Source organism: Bos grunniens, chromosome 17, assembly GCF_055505025.1.
Source record: "Bos grunniens cultivar Pamir isolate PY7600 chromosome 17, Bosgru_T2T1.0, whole genome shotgun sequence".
NCBI lineage: Eukaryota > Metazoa > Chordata > Mammalia > Artiodactyla > Bovidae > Bos > Bos grunniens.
The window spans coordinates 30,133,695-30,152,081 of record NC_141181.1 but is presented as its reverse complement, the minus strand read 5'-3'; the positions used below and the strand labels follow the sequence as shown (position 1 = coordinate 30,152,081).

The 18,387-nt window shown below is 35.7% G+C and overlaps 1 protein-coding gene and 2 long non-coding RNA genes across 11 annotated transcripts in view; 1 reads left to right on the top strand and 2 right to left on the bottom strand.

Moving 5' to 3' along the window:
• Positions 1-1,638, bottom strand: part of LOC147355161 (uncharacterized) — a 24,874-nt gene extending 23,236 nt beyond the window's left edge. Inside the window, exon 1 of one of the 2 annotated variants that reach the window (XR_015144303.1) lies at positions 1,197-1,638. This is a non-coding gene — a long non-coding RNA (uncharacterized LOC147355161). Of the gene's footprint in view, positions 1-942 lie in introns of both variants that reach the window. The other variant, XR_015144304.1, reaches the window with a different exon arrangement.
• On the top strand, positions 1,390-18,387 carry PLK4 (polo like kinase 4). Of its 8 annotated transcripts, none has more exons than XM_086346786.1 (16): positions 1,390-1,641; positions 2,297-2,392; positions 3,124-3,215; positions 3,297-3,411; positions 5,886-6,909; positions 7,633-7,733; positions 9,884-10,020; positions 10,843-10,947; positions 11,304-11,406; positions 12,928-13,077; positions 13,824-13,957; positions 14,054-14,145; positions 14,285-14,429; positions 15,169-15,309; positions 16,499-16,605; positions 17,759-18,387. In XM_086346786.1, the coding sequence occupies exons 3-16, from the start codon at positions 3,135-3,137 to the stop codon at positions 17,859-17,861; spliced, it is 2,538 nt and encodes an 845-aa protein (XP_086202912.1). In that variant the 5' UTR covers positions 1,390-1,641; positions 2,297-2,392; positions 3,124-3,134; the 3' UTR covers positions 17,862-18,387. The 8 variants fall into 8 exon arrangements, with proteins under 8 accessions (XP_086202912.1, XP_086202910.1, XP_086202908.1 ...); XM_086346784.1 differs by having other exon boundaries at positions 14,282-14,429; XM_086346782.1 differs by having other exon boundaries at positions 3,120-3,215.
• Positions 3,615-6,955, bottom strand: LOC147355160 (uncharacterized). Its single transcript, XR_015144305.1, has 2 exons — positions 6,816-6,955; positions 3,615-6,719 (listed from the first exon to the last, which is right to left on the bottom strand). It is a non-coding gene; the product is annotated as an uncharacterized LOC147355160 (long non-coding RNA).

Genomic DNA, 18,387 nt, shown 5'->3' with positions numbered 1-18,387 from the left:
GAATGCCATGGTCAGAGGAGCTTGGCCAGCTGCAGTCCAGTGGAACCCAAAGAATCTGACATGACTGAAGGGACTTAGCAGGTAGCACTGGGGGTGGGAGAAAGGTTTACAGGAGGAGTACAGAGGATTTTTAGGGCAGTGAAAATACTATAATGATGGATATATGTCATTACACATTTTTTCAAACCCATAGAATGTATACAACACCAAAAGAGAATTCTAAGGTGAAGGGTGGATTTTGCATGATTATGCATGCACGCTAAGTCACTTTCAGTCATGTCAGAGTCTTTGCCACACCATGGACTGTAGCCCACCAGGCTCCTCTGTCCAAGGGATTCTCCAAGCAAGAATATTGGAGTGGGTTTCCATTTCCTTCTTGGGGCTTCCTTGGTGGCTCAGACCGTAAAGCAGCTTTTTGCTAGTCAGGAGAAACAGTCTTCACCATGAGGATTCTAGTGTTTTTCTAGATATGAGGAGGTATAAGAATTGGGCTGATAAAATCGGCTCCTGAAAATATCTATTTGAAGACCTGTTCTGCCAGCTTTTTACAGAGCACAGAGTGCCTCACTTCCACCCTCCACCCTAACTCCTTTCACGAGTGTTGAAAATCAGCAGCTGCAGCAGCACATGACTTAAAATACTTGTAGAGGTAGCAGGAGACTAGCAGAAACATTATGCAAAATATATGTGCTTGACTGCACTGTACTCCCCTTCACCAAAATCACATATATATACTAAGCTTCCCCTCCTGCCTCTGTAGCAATTTTCTCAGAGCTATCTGAAATGCTGTCTCCCCGCCTATTAACCTCATTTTGCCTCAAGTAAAACTTTACTCGTAACTCATACCTTTTGCATTTAAGTCAACATACATTATCACACGTGTGTAAGATCTCTCAAACATGAGTTATTACACAAATAGCATTGTAATTAAAAGAAATTTACCAAAACAAATAAAGGAGTCCATGTTCTTAAAAGTACCGCGTCCACTCATTTCAGTTATGAAACACCGGAGTAAGCATTGAGCTATAAAGGACTGCTTAAGTTAATGAGTTTTAAGAGTCGGAAAAGACTGAACAACAAGCTGTTCCGTCAACTTTAAGTATTTGGAATTTAAAAATTGTTTTAAATTCTTTACGGAATTGGAAGCAGGACCTTTTCCCACCCTGAAGTAAGTAAATGTCCATATTCCAAGTTACCCTTTCTATCCTTCTGGAGCTGGTCTCCCAAAAGCCGAACTGCCAACACTTCCGGCCAAGACTGCAGGACTCCGAAACACTTCCGGTCCTCGTGCGGGGGCGGGAGGGCTAAGGCGCCTACCACGCATGCGCGGCCCGGCTCAACCTCTTCGGAGCGACCCGCCTCTTTACGTCACCTCCAACCTCTAAGGACAGCCACCGGCGGGAGTTTTTCAAAATGGGAGCGCGGAGGCGCCGCCCAGGCGTCAGAAGGTGCCCGGTAGACCTTTCTGTGGCTGTGCTGTCGTCGCAAAGAGCGGCGGCCTAGAGAGCCGAGCCTGATGGGCGCCAAGACCTGCTGGCTGCTTGGAGTGCTGCCTCGAAGGAACTGCGTGAAGGGAGCTGATCCGGGGAGCACGGGCCGCGGCCTGGAAATATGGCGACCTGCATCGGAGACAAGATCGAGGTGAAAAGACTCGGCAGTCCCCAATAGGGCGGGCGGGAGTCGGAGTGCCGGGTCTCGAGACCCTGGCAGGAAGGGGATAAGACGAAACTAACTGCTGCTGGGCGGGCTCCGAAGTGCCTGGGGAGGGTCCCAACCACCCGGGCCCGGCTGTTTGGGGGCGGAGCGGCCCGCCCCTCGGAGATGCGGCGGCGGTGGGACAGGTGAGTCCCTTGCGGCCCCGCCCTTCTGTCCGTAGATACCGCGCCCCCTGGTCAGTGATCCCGCCGGAGCTGCCGCGCTAGAGCTGGGCTAGGGTGTCTCCCCCTTCTCCAAGGGGATGGCGGTTACCTCCGGCGGGACCTGCGGCGGGATTCCGTTCCAGCCCTTAGCTCTCAGGGGTTGGCTGGAGGTGGGAGGAGGGAAGAGGTTGCTGAGGCTAAGGAACCAGATCATTAGGGTGCTGTATCTAGAAACCAGCCTGGAAACTCACAGACACACAAGCCGTCAACATGCTGTCTACCCCAGACACCAGCTGTATTGAGGTGTAATACCTGCTTGAATTTTAAATGCAAATTCTCCTTTCGATCCTTTTTATCCTCTTTCCAGTTCCTTCCTATTTCTCTTCCTTTCTACTTCTGGGAGTCATCACACATATTCTTTAATTTTAACTTTTAAGGATTTTAGAGTTGGAAATCTGCTTGGTAAAGGATCATTTGCTGGTGTTTATAGAGCTGAGTCCATTCACACTGGTTTGGAAGTTGCAATCAAAATGGTAAGAATATATTAATCAGTTTCTCACTTCTACTTTGCAAATAACTAGAGAGGTTTGCTACTTGAGATGTTAGAAACTCCTTACCTGCCAGCCTTTTCTTTATGGTGTAAAAAACGCATTGCTTAAGCAAAAGACGGTAATTCCAACAGGTGAATTTAAGGATATCTTAAATAAATGCCTTATCTTTACTAATGTTCATTAGATCTAGTATCTGTTCTAATTATGCATACTTGGAGTAATAGGTAGAAATCAAAGAACAAATAATAATTTGTTTATAAGAAGAAGAATACCCTTGTGCATAATTCTGTTTTGCACTGTAACAAGCTAAAATACTATTCTTGATTGTTAGGAGTCAGTCTAACTGGAGTAATATAAGCAGATTAATAAACACCTAAACCAGTAGGTGTTTTCTTTTAAAAGGGAAGTTTTCTTTTAAAACTTTGCTAAATTTGTGTTGTTGTTGTTATCATAGATACTATAGTTGAGCTATAAATTCTTTAAGTTGATAGAGTATATTGGAATGTATTGGAGAAACTTATTGAATGTTCATTCTGCCAAGCACTCTGCTGGGTGCATGGGGAAAACAGACAACAGAATAAATTGATCTAAAAAGTAGATAAAAGGACTAAATAATATTTCAAAGTATATTTTCTTTTTTCAAAGTTAACATGACAAATTCACATTTGAAAGTTTATCGTGAATGTTTGAAACTCTCATGTTATTTTAGATAGATAAGAAAGCCATGTACAAAGCTGGAATGGTACAGAGAGTCCAAAATGAGGTGAAAATACATTGCCAATTGAAACATCCTTCTATCTTGGAGGTAAGATACACATTTTATAAAAGTGGCCAAGGACATTGAATTTTTCTCTATTATAATTTATTACACCCTTTTACATTTCAGCTGTATAACTATTTTGAAGATAACAATTATGTGTACCTAGTATTAGAAATGTGCCATAACGGAGAAATGAACAGGTATTTAAAAAACAGAAGAAAACCATTCTCAGAAAATGAAGGTAAGCCATACTTCTATTTTTTCCTTTAAAAAAATTTTTTGGTAGATATGAGTTTTTGTAGTTTTGACGAATGTACTATTTTGTAATATTTAGTAAAACTGTTTCAATTATTACTTTAGGCTACAAAAGGAGACTGTTCCCCCCCACCAAACTTTAAACAGCTGTTAATTCATGTGAATAATTTAGATGTTACAGAAATAAAGTAGAAGGAGAAATTTACTATCCTTTATTTTAAATCATTGGTCACAGTTTAATGTGTATCCTTTGACATCTAGAAAATTATAAAGTAGTTTCTGAAACCATTTGCTGTAGAAAATGTCAAACATTTAAACTGAGAGAGTAATATGAGCCCCTATGAACTTACCAATCATCTTTCAGAACTATCAACTCATGGTCAAATAGTTTCATCTTACTCTTCTTATTCCCCCAGTGCCCCAGAGTGTTTTGAAGCAAATCATAGACATCTTTTTATCTCTAAATGAGACAGACTTAAAAAAAAAAAAAAGTAAGCACAAAGTCACTATCACACCTAATAATTCTTTACTATCAAACACATTGTCAGTTTCAGCTTCCACAGTTTCTTAGAAGTAACATTTTTATATTTCAGATCAGGATCAAGTAAGGTCCATGTATCATCATACAAATGATTGTTTTCTATCTGTCTATTTATTTATTTAGGCTGTGCTGCGTCTTAGTTGCAGCTCCCAGAATCTTCATTGAGGCTTGCAGACTCAGTTGTGGCATGCATGCAGGATCTAGTTGCCCAAGCAGGGATTGAACCCCGGGCCCCCTGATTTGGGAGTTTGGAGTCTTACCCACTGGACCACCAAGGAAGTTCCAGAAATGATGGTTTTCAAATTATCTTACCCTGCTAACTGAGATTGCAGGCTAGATTGAAATCTAAGAAAGATGGTTGTTGACAGGCTTTTTTGTCCATTTGATTCTATATTTAACCCATTTAGAAAACAATTTGGTCACACATATTAAGAGTCATGGAAACGTTTATATCCTTAGACTGAAAGTAAGTACATTATACAAATTGAAAAATTCATATACATATTGATGATGAATACTGTATATTTTCATAATACTGTAGGGTCTTCTTATATAGTAGGGTCTTCTTATATAAGACATAACTTACAAAAAGTAGGAAGGAAATGAATTACCAATTTAATTAAAACCAAGAATGTATATCACAAAAGATACTGTCAACAAATTTCCTGGTAGCTCAGACGGTAAAGCATCTGCCTACAATGCAGGAGACCCGGGTTCGATCCCTGGGTCGGAAAGATCCCCTGGAGAAGGAAATGGCAACCCACTCCAGTATTCTTGCCTGGGAAATCCCATGGACCAAGGAGCCTGGTAGGCTACAGTCCATGGGGTAGCAAAGAGTTGGACACAACTGAGCAACTTCAACAAATTTCAAAGTTAAAGATAGGAAGAAAATATTTATAAAATAAATGGCTGGCCAATTAACATTTAAAATATAAGGCATGCCTGGACTTCCCTGGTGGTACAGTGGTTAAGAGTCCCCCTGCCAATGCAGGGGACATAGGTTCAATCCCTGACCCAGGAGATTCTACACGCCACAGAGAGACTAAGCTCTTGCTGTAGAACCAGCCATCGAAACCTGAGCCATGTGCCATAACTACGAGCCTATGCTCTGCACACACAGTGAGAAGCCCATGCACCATGCAATGAAGAGTAGCCCCTGCTCGCTGCAACTAGAGAAAGCCCGCACACAGCAGCAAAGACCCAGCACAATCAAAAAAGAAAAATAAGGCATGCCTAAAAAGAAAAAGACAAATGAATAGGAAAATGGATGAGGGATATAAGGACACTGTTCACAGAAGAGAAAGTAAAGCTGGCCAATTCCCAGGTGGTGAAGTGGTAAAGAATCCACTTGCTAATCCAGGAGATGTAGCTGATGCGGGTTCAATCCCTGGGTCAGGAAGATCTCCTGGAGAAGGAAATGGCAACCAAATCCCATGGACAGAGAGCCTGATGGGCTACAGTTCATGAGGTCGCAAAGAGTCAGACACGACTGAGTATGCGTGCAGAACATAGGGACATCAAAGGAACTTTAGGTTGCTTTCCTCTTTTTTAAAATTTGAGCATGTTTATGAATTTTTTGTTTAATTATAAATATTTTCTCTTAATTTCTATGGACTTCTGGTTACCCTAGTTAACTCTAGTCATTCTCAATTCTTAATAAAAGTAAGTATCCCTTAACTGTATTAGAAAACTCATCAGTTGTAAAAGACAAAGATTACAAGGAGTGCCTCAATGTCTTAAAGGGAAATATTAAAGAATATTATAAAATTATCAGAGTGGTATTTTGGTTGGTGAAACTAAGCCACAAATCAGTTCATTAATTGTAATATTAGCTTATGTGCTTGGGTTTCGTAATGTATTCTAAATACTGAATCTTCAGATTTTATAAGTTGTAACTTTTATTTTTTGCATTCTAACAGCTCGACACTTCATGCACCAAATCATCACAGGAATGTTATATCTCCATTCACATGGTATATTACACCGGGACCTCACACTTTCTAACCTCTTACTTACACGTAATATGAACATCAAGATTGCTGATTTTGGGCTGGCAGCTCAGTTGAAAATGCCACATGAAAAGCACTATACGTTATGTGGAACTCCTAATTACATTTCTCCAGAAATTGCAACTCGAAGTGCACATGGACTTGAATCTGATATTTGGTCCTTGGGCTGTATGTTTTATACGTTACTTATTGGGAGACCGCCTTTTGATACTGACACAGTCAAGAACACATTAAATAAAGTAGTATTGGCAGATTATGAAATGCCAACTTTTTTGTCAAGAGAAGCCAAGGACCTTATTCACCAGTTACTTCGTAGAAATCCAGCAGATCGTTTAAGTCTGTCTTCAGTATTAGATCATCCTTTTATGTCCCGAAATTCTTCAAAAAAAAGCAAGGATTTAGGAACTGTAGAAGACTCGATTGATAGTGGACATGCCACAATTTCTACAGCAATTACAGCTTCTTCCAGTACCAGTATAAGTGGTAGTTTATTTGACAGAAGACGACTTTTGATTGAACAGCCACTCCCAAATAAAATGACTATATTTCCAAAGAATAAAAATCCAAGTGATTTTTCTTCTTCAGGAGATGGAAGCAGCTTTTATACTTCATGGGGCAATCAAGAACAAGAAACCAGTAATAGTGGAAGGGGAAGAGTAATCCAAGAGGCAGAAGAAAGACCACATTCTCGATACCTTCGTAGAGCCCATTCGTCTGATAGATCTGAGACTTCTCATGGTCAGTCTAGAGTGAAAACATACACAATGGAACGATGTTACTCAGCAGAAATGCTTTCAAAATCCAAACGATCAGGAGTGGAGGAAAATGAAAGATACTCACCCACAAACAACGATGCTAATATTTTTCACTTCTTTAAGGAAAAAACATCCAATAGTTCTGGATCTTTTGAAGGACCTGATAACAATCAAGCACTGTAAGAATAATTCTATCAAAAGCATTTTACTTTTAGATAAGCATTGTATTATCACAAACATGAAGCTGCTTGTAACTTAGGTTGGGGGTACCTTTTTTCTAATCCTATCAGATATTCCTGGGGCACTTCTTAACTATGATTTCTATTTTTTAATAGGGAGAAAGTCAGAATGATAATTTTGAATTGTAGTTAAGAATTAAAATGAGTATATGTGCTCATGGATGTATCTGTAGTATGTGTTTAATACTTTGGAATTTTTAGTGTCATGTTTAATTTTATATGAAGCAGGTCTCAAGTGCAGTATATCATATTTTAAACATGTGTGATCCCTAAAGTACTCTTAACAGTAACCATACATAAACACACACACAGAGTAGCTGAGCTTAAGTGACGAGTAATCATATTGTTACCTGCTTCTCATGTGAAGACTAGGTTTTTAGTGACTAGTGTTTGGGTTTTTTTTTTTTCCCTCTAATTTTTATTCTTAAATTACAAGAGGATAGTAGCCATATAGAAATAGTGTCACAGTGCTTTGGGCATTTTGGCATGGGAATTTAGCTTTGTAGAGACAATTTAGTTATGTAAATATTGAGTTCTACTATTAATCTAAGTTTTTAGGTGTTTGTATTAAAAGAAATCTCTTTTTAAAGTATTTTTATCTTACAAAGTTATTATCAGATAATTTTTTATTAGTTTATGGAAAAATTTTTTTTCTTTCTTTAGCTCCAATCATCTTTGTCCAGGAAAAACTCCCTTTCCATTTCCTGACCAGACACCTCAGACTGAAATGGTGCAACAATGGTTTGGGAATCTGCAAATAAATGGTCAGTTTTTAATGGACTATTTAATAAAATATTAATAATTTGGCCACTTAGCAAGCATTGCAGTTTTCTCTTTGGATTTTCTTAAGGAAATAATGGCATTTTGAATAAACCTAGTTATAATAATAGTAATAACAATACATTTTGAGTATTTATCAACCACTGTCTTTAATGCTTAACATATATTATTAACTTTTTAAATTCTCACAAAAACTATAGGAGGAAGACACTATTATTATCCTGTCTTACAAATGAGGAAGTTACAGTGCACAAAGCTTAATTTGCCAAGCCACACTGTCCATAAATAGAAGAGACATGAGTCTAACACACGCAGTCTGGCTCAGAGACTTCAGTCTCTAAACCCCTCTGCTCTCACAGTCGCTCTGTAATTAGTACCTGTATCAGTGCCTATAAAATAATCAAAAGATGGTTGATTTTATTTTTAACTATAAGGGGGTATGGATATCATAGTATACCAGTGGGACCTCGCATACACTACACAGCTACTAAAACCTAAACACTGTTAAACAGCTGTCATTAAGTCATTATTTCATTTATAGACCCAGAGTTTGAAAGTTAAACATTTCTCCTTCATGAACATGCTAGATTCACAGAAGTGGGTTGGAAAATAATTATGGGCAAAAGTGAGAATAAAAAAGAAACATATGGAAGAAACATATGGAGAGGAGAGGATAATTTTTTACTAAGTATCATATTACTTCAGACAAAGTACATAATATATGGGTGTAATTTAAGTAGAGTTGTTTTGTCACCACAAATCTATTTTTTTGTATGTGTATTATTTTCAAGAGCCCAAAAGATAATTAATCTTCTCGTATGTACTTGTTAAAGCTGATAATTCAACCTTATGTGTTTTAAACTATAAAACTGCCCTGTGCTTAAATCTTGTACTTAACCTTCTACTGTGTTTATAGATACTTCTTGTTTGGTAACATGGACATGTCTGGGGTAACCTTGTTTATAATACTCTAGTAGTGCTGCTGCAATTTTAAAGTATATTACTTGATATAAGATATTTCCTATTATAATGGTGGTGAGGAGGGGAAGCATGTAAAAGTCACTTAAGGGGAAAACCGAGATACAGATTTTTAGATTTAGCATTAGAAAAATTGCCTTACGAAGTTTTATATACTCTAATCATTTTAAGGGCTTTAAAAAAAATAATGTCTGTCTCCATGTGAACTCTAGAACTGTTGATATATAAAATTTAAATAGGTAAAGTTCAACAAGAGCTTTTTTAGAAATGTAGCTACAAATAACATTTGTAATATTAAGTATTAATCATATTAAAGCTATTTAGTATATTTCAGTGTGTTTTAGCTTTAGTTGCATATTTTGTAAGTAAAAATGAAATAGTCCTTAGCTTACATGCTATGTAGAATGATTATTTGGGAACTCCTCTCAAATCTGTATTTATTGCAGCATTGGCAGTTGCTTGTTTAGCATTAGTAGGTGACCCATTTAGTAGGTGACTAGTTTTTGCTTTGATTGAAAAATTAATTTCATATTGGTATCTTTTCTTTCTTAGTCTTAGATTTAAAGGTATTCCTTTGCAGGCTAGCTTAAAATATCCTTTTAAAGTCACTATCTTTTTTTAAAGTCACTATCATGCCATATCTTTTTTTCTCTTTTTGTGGCCGCACTGCATGGCTTGTGGGATCTTAGTTCCCGGACCAGGGATTGAGCCTGGGCCCTTGGCTGTGAAAGCTCCAATTCCTAATGGCTGGACTGCCAGGAAGTCCCTTATGCCATATCTTAAACTGAAAAATTATGTTTTTTTTTTTTAAACTAGATTTCTTTTGTTCTTCATAAAAAATTATGCTGTTGTAACCAGCATGACATTGTTTTGTGTAGACTTGACTTTAATTATTCACTAAGTTGCTTTATTTTATGTATACTGTAGCTCATTTAAGAGAAGCTACTGAGCACCACAGTATTAGCCCAAACAGATTTCCAGGGCCATCCAGATTTGCAGGACACATCAGGAAATGCCTAGACTGATACAAGAGCCAAAAGAAGCCGCAATGCTTCTGACAATGCATGTTCTGTAAAACATTTGAATACCGTGAAATATATGACTGCATATCACACTAAACCTGAAATAATTCAACAAGAATCTGTTTTTGGCTTAGATCCTTCTTGTGAACAAAGCAAGACTAGGGGTGTGGAGCCACCGTTGGTCTATCAGAAGCGTACATTACGAAGCATTACATCTCCTTTGACTGCTTATAGGTTAAAACCAATCCGACAGAAAACCAAAAAGGCCGTGGTATGTCTGTTATTTTTCTAAATCACTGTATGATTTCCTTGAGTATATGGTTTCTGGTATCAAGCATGGTATCTTTTCGGTTCCCTATAATGTCCCTGCATTTTTTATATGTACTTGATAAACTCACGTAAGAGAAAAGAGATTGCATGTTTATGGAAAAATAGCTATTGTTTTCTTCTGGATACTTTAAGAATGGTGAACTGATATGAACTTTAAATTGTTGATAATGAAAAACATTTAGAAGTAATATTGGCCAAATGCTGTGTTAAATATTATTCACAATCCTAATCACTAAATTAATATTAGTATTTTATCTTTTCATTTCTATATTTAATCCAGTCTCAAAAAGATAAACTAGAAAATATAACTTTTTAACATCTCGAACTATTGATGTTTTAACAGGAATATGAAAAATAAGTAGAGGATTTTTTTTTTTAATGTTGTGTGTATTGGGAATAGTGATATTTACTTTTTAATTCCCTATTCATCCTGTTTGTCCCTTGTTTTCCATTTCACCCAGTCTTGCCTTTAATTGGAGGGCTATTCTTTCCAAAGCCCTTAAATTCTCCACCCTGCCTTCTGCTTCCTTTCTGCTCACTGGTTATTTCACGCCTCATTATACCATCTCACCTTTACTCCTTATGTTTCACAGTTGTGCTCACATACACCTGTGATCTAGACTATTGCAGTGAAGCAGCTATTTTATTTTTATGTTAATTTTTGGTTTTGCCATGGTTAAGTACTTTGCTTTTCACTAATATATATGTCAGAATGTTCTGATAAATAATTGTTACTGATTTTAGTTTTTGTTTTTTTTTTTAGGTGAGCATACTTGATTCAGAGGAGGTATGTGTGGAGCTTCTGAAGGATTATGCATCTCAAGAATATGTGAAAGAAGTTCTTCAGATATCTAGTGACGGGAGTATGGTAATGTAGATTCACTTTTATTATCTTGCAGCTTCATCACCTAAGTATTTACCATTCCATTCATTCTATTACAAAACAATTTTTTAAATTACTTTTCCTGATATGATAGTATATATAGAATTCAAAAACTAAAATAGCATACTAAAATAGTGTGGTTTAAAAATAATTATAACTAGTAACGAAATCTAAACTTTAGGCTTAAGTTTAAACAGTGAAAAAATTACTTTTAGAATATTTAGTGTTTTCAATAAAAATAAAATTTAATATTCATGTGAGCTCTTTTTATAATTTTAGTGACAAAATATAGTTCTTTAACTTAATGGCATATAATTAAAATTCTTAAAATTTTTTGACAGATCACTATTTATTATCCAAATGATGGAAGAGGTTTTCTTCTTGCTGATAGACCACCCTCACCTACTGATAACATCAGTAGGTACAGTTTTGATAATTTACCAGGTATGTAAATTTACCAGGGAATAAATTTAGATAATGGATTTATATAAATCCATAGACATAAACTCTATACATGTGGATATCATAAATTGTAGGTATTTTGCCTTCATTTGGGCTGCAAGTTATGTTGTTATAACTTTGTATCTGGTGAGATGTGCTGTACCTTACTAATTCAGTGTTCAGGCATGTTCTGTGTTAAAATGGAATTTTACTTTATTTAAGGAAAAACTAACTCTGGAATATTAGTCATGTGTCCACAAATATACTTTGTACACTTGTTTAGTTACAATTTGTCTAGAATAGTGTTAAAAATTCAACGTGAAGTATCTGGTTTTTTACTTTTGAAATCTTTCTGTGCTACATAATGATGCCTTGTAATTGTGGTTAATCAAATTTGACTCCCAGTTCAGTTTCTGGATATTATGAATTAGAAAATTAAGTACTGAGCAGTAAGACTTCCCTAAGGTGACTTAAAAGAAAATGAGAGAACCTATCTAACCTAACCTTATTAGAATTAAAGCAGGTAGGCAAGACTATTAAATATTATAAATGACCACTGCTGCTTCTGCTGCTTAGTCACTTCAGTCATGTCCAACTCTGTGTGACCCCATGGACTACAGCCCGGTAGGCTTCTCTGTCCATGGGGATTCTCCAGGCAAGAGCCACTGGAGTGGGTTGCCATGCCCTCCTCCAGGGGATCTTCCTGATCCAGAAATTGAACCCAGGTCCTCCACATTGCAGGCAGATTCTTTACCATCTGAGCCACCAGCTGCTGCTGCTAAGTCGCTTTAGTCGTGTCTGACTCTGTGCGACCCCATAGATGGCAGCCCACAGGCTCCCCCGTCCCTGGGATTCTCCAGGCAAGAACACTGGAGTGGGCTGCCATTTCCTTCTCCAGTGCAGAAAAGTGAAAAGTGAAAGTGAAGTCACTCAGTCGTGTCCGACTCTTAGCGACCCCATGGACTGCAGCCTACCAGGCTCCTCTGTCCATGGGATTTTCCAAGCAAGAGTACTGGAGTGGGGTGCCATAGCCTTCTCCGTGAGCCACCAGGGAAACCCATAAATGACCACGGTTATAGGGAACTACAAAAATTTAGCATGCTGTACTTTACTAATATAAAAAGTGCTACATTTCTTTTTCTCAAAGTCATTTGGTTCTGATATCTTAGATAGAACTCTTTTCATTTATTAAAACTTCCCTAGAGTCATTATCTTACTTTTAATAAGGAGTCAGTGATTCAAAGAGAGATTTTTTTTTTAATAGTCATGATACTAATCCATCAGATTTTGTTACATACATCTTGGGAATTTTATTATACTGTCTTTAGTTTTCATTAAAATAGTAGACTTCCATCTCTAAAATATTTTATTTTTAATAGGATTATTAACCATGGGTAATGGAATTATTAACTTTTGACTTAAATTTTTGAGAAAGAGTAGAAATAAATATTAAGACCATTACTGAATTTATGTCAACATTTTCATTCCCTAAGATTAGGTAACTTCTTTCTTTTGTCTGCCTAGAAAAGTACTGGCGAAAATATCAATATGCTTCCAGATTTGTACAGCTTGTAAGATCTAAATCTCCTAAAATTACTTATTTTACAAGATATGCTAAATGTGTTTTGATGGAGAATTCCCCTGGTGCTGATTTTGAGGTTTGGTTTTATGATGGTAAGTGCCATTTAGAAATGGTTATTTTTTTCCCCTTTAGCTTGTAACTTTGTAATTGTGGGTTTGTTTTTTTAATTCAGCACAGTTTGGTTCTTTTTTTGCCCACACCATGTGCTTGTGGGATCTCAGTTCCCAGACCAGGGACTAAAACCCAGGCCACAGGAAGGAAAGCTCAAAATCCTAACCACTAGAGAACCAGGGAATTCCCTAGCACAGCGTGCGTGCGTGCGTGTGTGTTTAACAACATTGATTGATATGCTACTTCTTATTAGAACTTAAATGGACATATACCAAATGTTTAGAATAATAAATATTGCAAAAGGATAAGGTTGAACCAGAGAATCTTATTTTCTAAATCTATAAAGATGTTTACTTTTTAATCTGTAAAGTTTCCTCCTTTATGTGTCCTAAGGGACACAGAATATATACTCACACAGTACACATAATTATAGCTGTCCTTCACTTACGTATTTGTATGAGTAGTGGTTTTTGAAAAATATAAAAGTATCAAACTTAAGCCAGATGTATGCAGAAAAGAAAAATGGCATATATTTATTGGAATACTACTTTGAGAGCCTCATTTTATTAATGGCCAGTGAGTAAATGTAAATGATACCTTGATCTAGGAGCTATTGTATACTGGAGTATGATAATGAATATAATATCATACATATTCACATATATATTTATATACATATAATGAATATTTATAGAAATGATAAAACATTTTCTGCTTAATTTTTAAGGAGCAAAGATACACAAAACAGAAGATTTAATTCAGGTGATCGAAAAGACTGGCAGATCTTACACCTTAAAAGGTGAAAGTGAAGTTAACAGCTTAAAAGAGGAGGTAAAAATGTATATGAACCATGCTAATGAGGTATGTACCTACTTTTAGTAGGTGTTTTCTTAACCAGTTAATAACATTACAAATGACATAGGTGAAGTAATGACAGAAAGCACTCTTTTGAAACAGGGCCACCGTATTTGTTTAGCACTGGAATCCATAATTTCAGAAGAGGAAAAGAAAAGTGGAAGTGCTCCCTTTTTCCCCATAATCGTAGGAAGGTAAATGTTTGAAATGTATTAAATATGACTAAAATGTGTAAATTCTTTAAGTTTAGTGTTTACATTATGAGCATCTTCTGTTTTCTGTAAATTGAAAGCTTTAAGGGAATGTATTTGACATGTCTTTCTCCTTCAGAAGACCTAGTAGTACTAGTTCACCTAAGGCCTTAACACCTCCTCCTCCTGTGGATCCAAACTACCCAGTGAGAGAGACACCATCTCTGAATAGAATGATCATAAATAGTGCTGCTTCTCCAAAACAGGCACCAGTACTTAATCCTCCTGTAAGTAAATATATGTCACTTCTGTACTTTTAAACTCTTTGATGATTGCCTAATGTCCTTGATATAAAATTAAAACCACCTGTGGTCTTACCATCACCTAGCTACTTTTCCAGCCTCATCCTGAACTACTTTACCCCAGCACTGTCTGTGCTTAATTATGTCAGACTCTCAGGGCCTTTTCACATGTTGTTCACTTGACCTGCTTTTCTTTTCCTGAACCCTTTAATGGCTTGCTTTCTCCTCCTCCAGCTCTCAGTTTAAGCATTACCTCAGCAAGGCCTAACCTGACTCCTCAGGGAAAACACCAAATATACTAACGTATATATAGTTTTATTTTTGCTAGTAAAATATCATTAACTTCCTTAATATCCATGATAGGGTCATGGTTAAATAAACTTATATTTTTACCAAATGAACTATCATGCCAATGAAGATGATATAGCAATATAGTAAAATACAAGATTAAAGAAATAGATCTGTGTGTGTGTGTGTGTTCACAAACATTTAATTGTAGCTATGAAAAATTATATCTTTGGGGAAATGAATAAAAGAAGTCTACCAAAATGAAAATGTTTTTTTCCTATCCTGTGCATTTATTTTCTATAACGTGATAATATTTTTTTACCTTTTTTTTTTTTATAAATTAAGATAATGAAAATCTGGTCATTATCTACTTTTGCTAAGGTTCATTTACTGGAATGCTTAGAAATGATATCTTCCTTTCTTTTACTGTTTGTAGGTGGTTACAAATGAAGGACTTGGCCTTACGGGTGCAGCTTCTGAAACAAACAGCTCTCCTAGAAGTCTTAAAGATTGTCTCCCTAAATCAGCACAACTTTTGAAGTCTGTTTTTGTGAAAAATGTTGGTTGGGCTACACAGGTGAGAAGCTTTTAAGCAAGTGAATTTTAATTTTCTAAGTATGTAGTAATTTGGTTTCCACAGTGATTGGCAGTGACCAAAAAATATAAATTAAAGATTTCTCTTTGCAAGAAAGTTTTTACACCTTTTTTGCATTGAGTGTGTCATTAATAATTTTCAAAATTTTTTATTTGTATACACTTGGAAAACTCTAGATAACTAGTTGATACCAAGTAGAGGTCATAATAATGGCTAAACATTAGGACTTGAGAACATCCAGGCATTTTAAGTTTTAGAAAGTATTTGTAATCTATATTAGAGTAACTTTGATTTGGCTGAAAAGATTTTTTGAATTTTAAAGTTGGGTCTACACTGAATTGCAAACTTAAAAAATTTTATGTAGGTGTAAACCTATATGTGTATGTTATCTGAAAACTTGAATTTTGGAGACTTTTGAGTATAGCACATGGAATTTTTACTTACCAGTGAAGTAAAATACAGCTTAGTCCTTTATGGAGGTAGGAAATGAAGGGAACGCAGCATTTGTGAGTACCTCCTATGTAGTACCATGTTTTTCACATACATTGTCACGTTATTTCCCAAAATAAAACCTAGTAAAGTTGATGCCATCTCCTTTCAGATAGTAAAATTATGGCTTATGATGGATAGGTTGACTTGCACATTGCTACTAGTTAGTTGACAGAATCTGGATGTAAACCCCAGTGTTGGATTCCTGTACAGTTTGGAGTGGCAGGCACTTGTAAGTATTAGTGACTAAAGGAACAAGTTTCAAAAGCACAGATGTAACGTTCTCAGGCAGAACAAAAATTCTTGTGGCCTAAGAACAAAGAATGGATGAAAATTGTAATCTAATGAAGTGTTGATTGGTAATTTTCTAAATCTGTTCTTAGCTAGAAATACTATGGGAAAGGAAAAACACTTGTTCAGACATCCTAGTAGAAATTAATGAAAACAGGATTTATGTAGAATAAATTTAATTTCTGATGTCCTATCTATTAAAGGAATCACCTGAAAAAAATACGGGTATTCTCAAATGTTGCTGCCATCACAGCCCCAAATTTGTAGTTACCTAAAGGGTTGTTTTTTTGTTGTTATTTTTTAACTATGTGAAAAACCTGTTAAACACAAGTGCCTTTTAAAAATGTATGCTCTGCTATATAGTAATTTTGTATGCTTACTATTTTTCTAGTTAACTAGTGGAGCTGTGTGGGTTCAGTTTAATGATGGGTCCCAGTTGGTCGTGCAGGCAGGAGTGTCTTCTATTAGTTATACATCACCAGATGGCCAAACAACTAGGTAAGTTTTAAAATACTGGTTGAGATTCAGCCCTTTGCTATAATTTTTTTTCTCTATATGTTGAAATAAATGACATAAGTTACTCTTTTCATGTTGACAAAGTTCATCTTATTATTTAAACTGTTACATATTCAAAGCAGCTTATGGTCTTTTGAAATCCATATTTTATGATTATCTACAGGAATGCAAGGTAGCTGGTATGTATTATCCACACCAATTGGTTAGATTGCTTTAGCCTTACTGTTCCTTTAGTCTAACTAAGTTGACCCTTTTCAGAAGTAATGGACTTCTGAGTTCTAAGTAATGTATTAATAATTTATATAAAAGAACACAGAAACAAAGAATCTTTATCTTAATAGATAACCAGACTTTTTCCCAAATGAAAGGCTGTACCCCCTGATCTAATGTAAAGGGATTAATGAGTAAAAGAATTTTTTGAATGTATATATTCATTCTGAATGAGGGTATATGCCAGGCTAATACAATACGTATGCTAACAAAGAAAAATCTGTCAACAACAACAAAAGCAGTGGTTTGGTTTCCACATTTCAAACCATAACTTCCTAAAAAGAGGGAGGGTGCCAATGATGCCAAAACAAACATGCTACTTTATGAAAAGTGCTTATTGTGGAGGAAATACTTGGGATACACATAGTTTGTGGGTGTCTACCAACTGCTTTTGTGTGTATATATGCAGTACCATCATTTAAAGAACTCACAGGTTGAGGGGTCTTGTTAAAACAACATCTTCCAAATGTTCTAGAAAGTGGAAAGATACAGGTATAAAATGTTCAAGATAAAAGTTCAGATTTTTACTTGATATGGTAGTTTGGAAAATCTTGATATTTAATGGAAATGTTATTATAATGTGTTTAGCTTGTATTTTGTTTAGGGTCTTCAACTTAATGAGGAATCTAGATTTTCAGCTTGTATAAAATCTGTTCAAGTTTTTTGATCTATTTTATTATTTAAATACATTTAGAAATTGATCTATTTTAAAAGGATACAAATGAGTATGATTTAGTGTCTTAATAATTTTGTATAATCTTTCTGCACTGCCTTTTGCCATTGAAAAATTACTGTGCCTTTTGGTATTCATACAAACCAAGTGATTAAGTTATGATTTTATCTTTTTCTTTTCTGCTTCACTTAGGTATGGAGAAAATGAAAAATTACCAGAATACATCAAACAGAAATTACAGTGTCTTTCTTCCATCCTTTTGATGTTTTCTAATCCAACTCCTAGTTTTCATTGATTAAAGCTCCTTTTAGATGTATGTTTAATAAATAACTTTTTTGTTGGCTTTCAAGTGACATTTTTATTTTAAAAAACTTCTTCAGAAAGCCTTTCTGTAAAAGAGAATTTTAATCTGTACCATAAAGGATGTCTGTCTTCCAATGAGAGAACAAAGCAGAATGGAACTTCAGTCATAAAATGTAGTGGTCATAGACTAAAATAGAACACCTGACTTTGCTCTTAGAACATATACCCTTGAAATTACTGTGTTTATATGTTTGTATTGAACAGTCTTTTGAAGCCAAAATATAGATGGTGTGTGGTATATTTGTGCTTTTTTATTGTTATCCCTACTTTAGACATGTTAAGAATCATGGACAAAACATGCTGGAGTTTCTGAATTTTAAACATGTAAATAATGTATATGTTATAAGTAACATATGTAAACATGTATATTTGTTTTATATTTATTTTTGTAGCACTAGTTTGTGATGAAACATTTCTGCAAATGCATTTTTATTAAAAAAATAAATAGTGATAAGTTA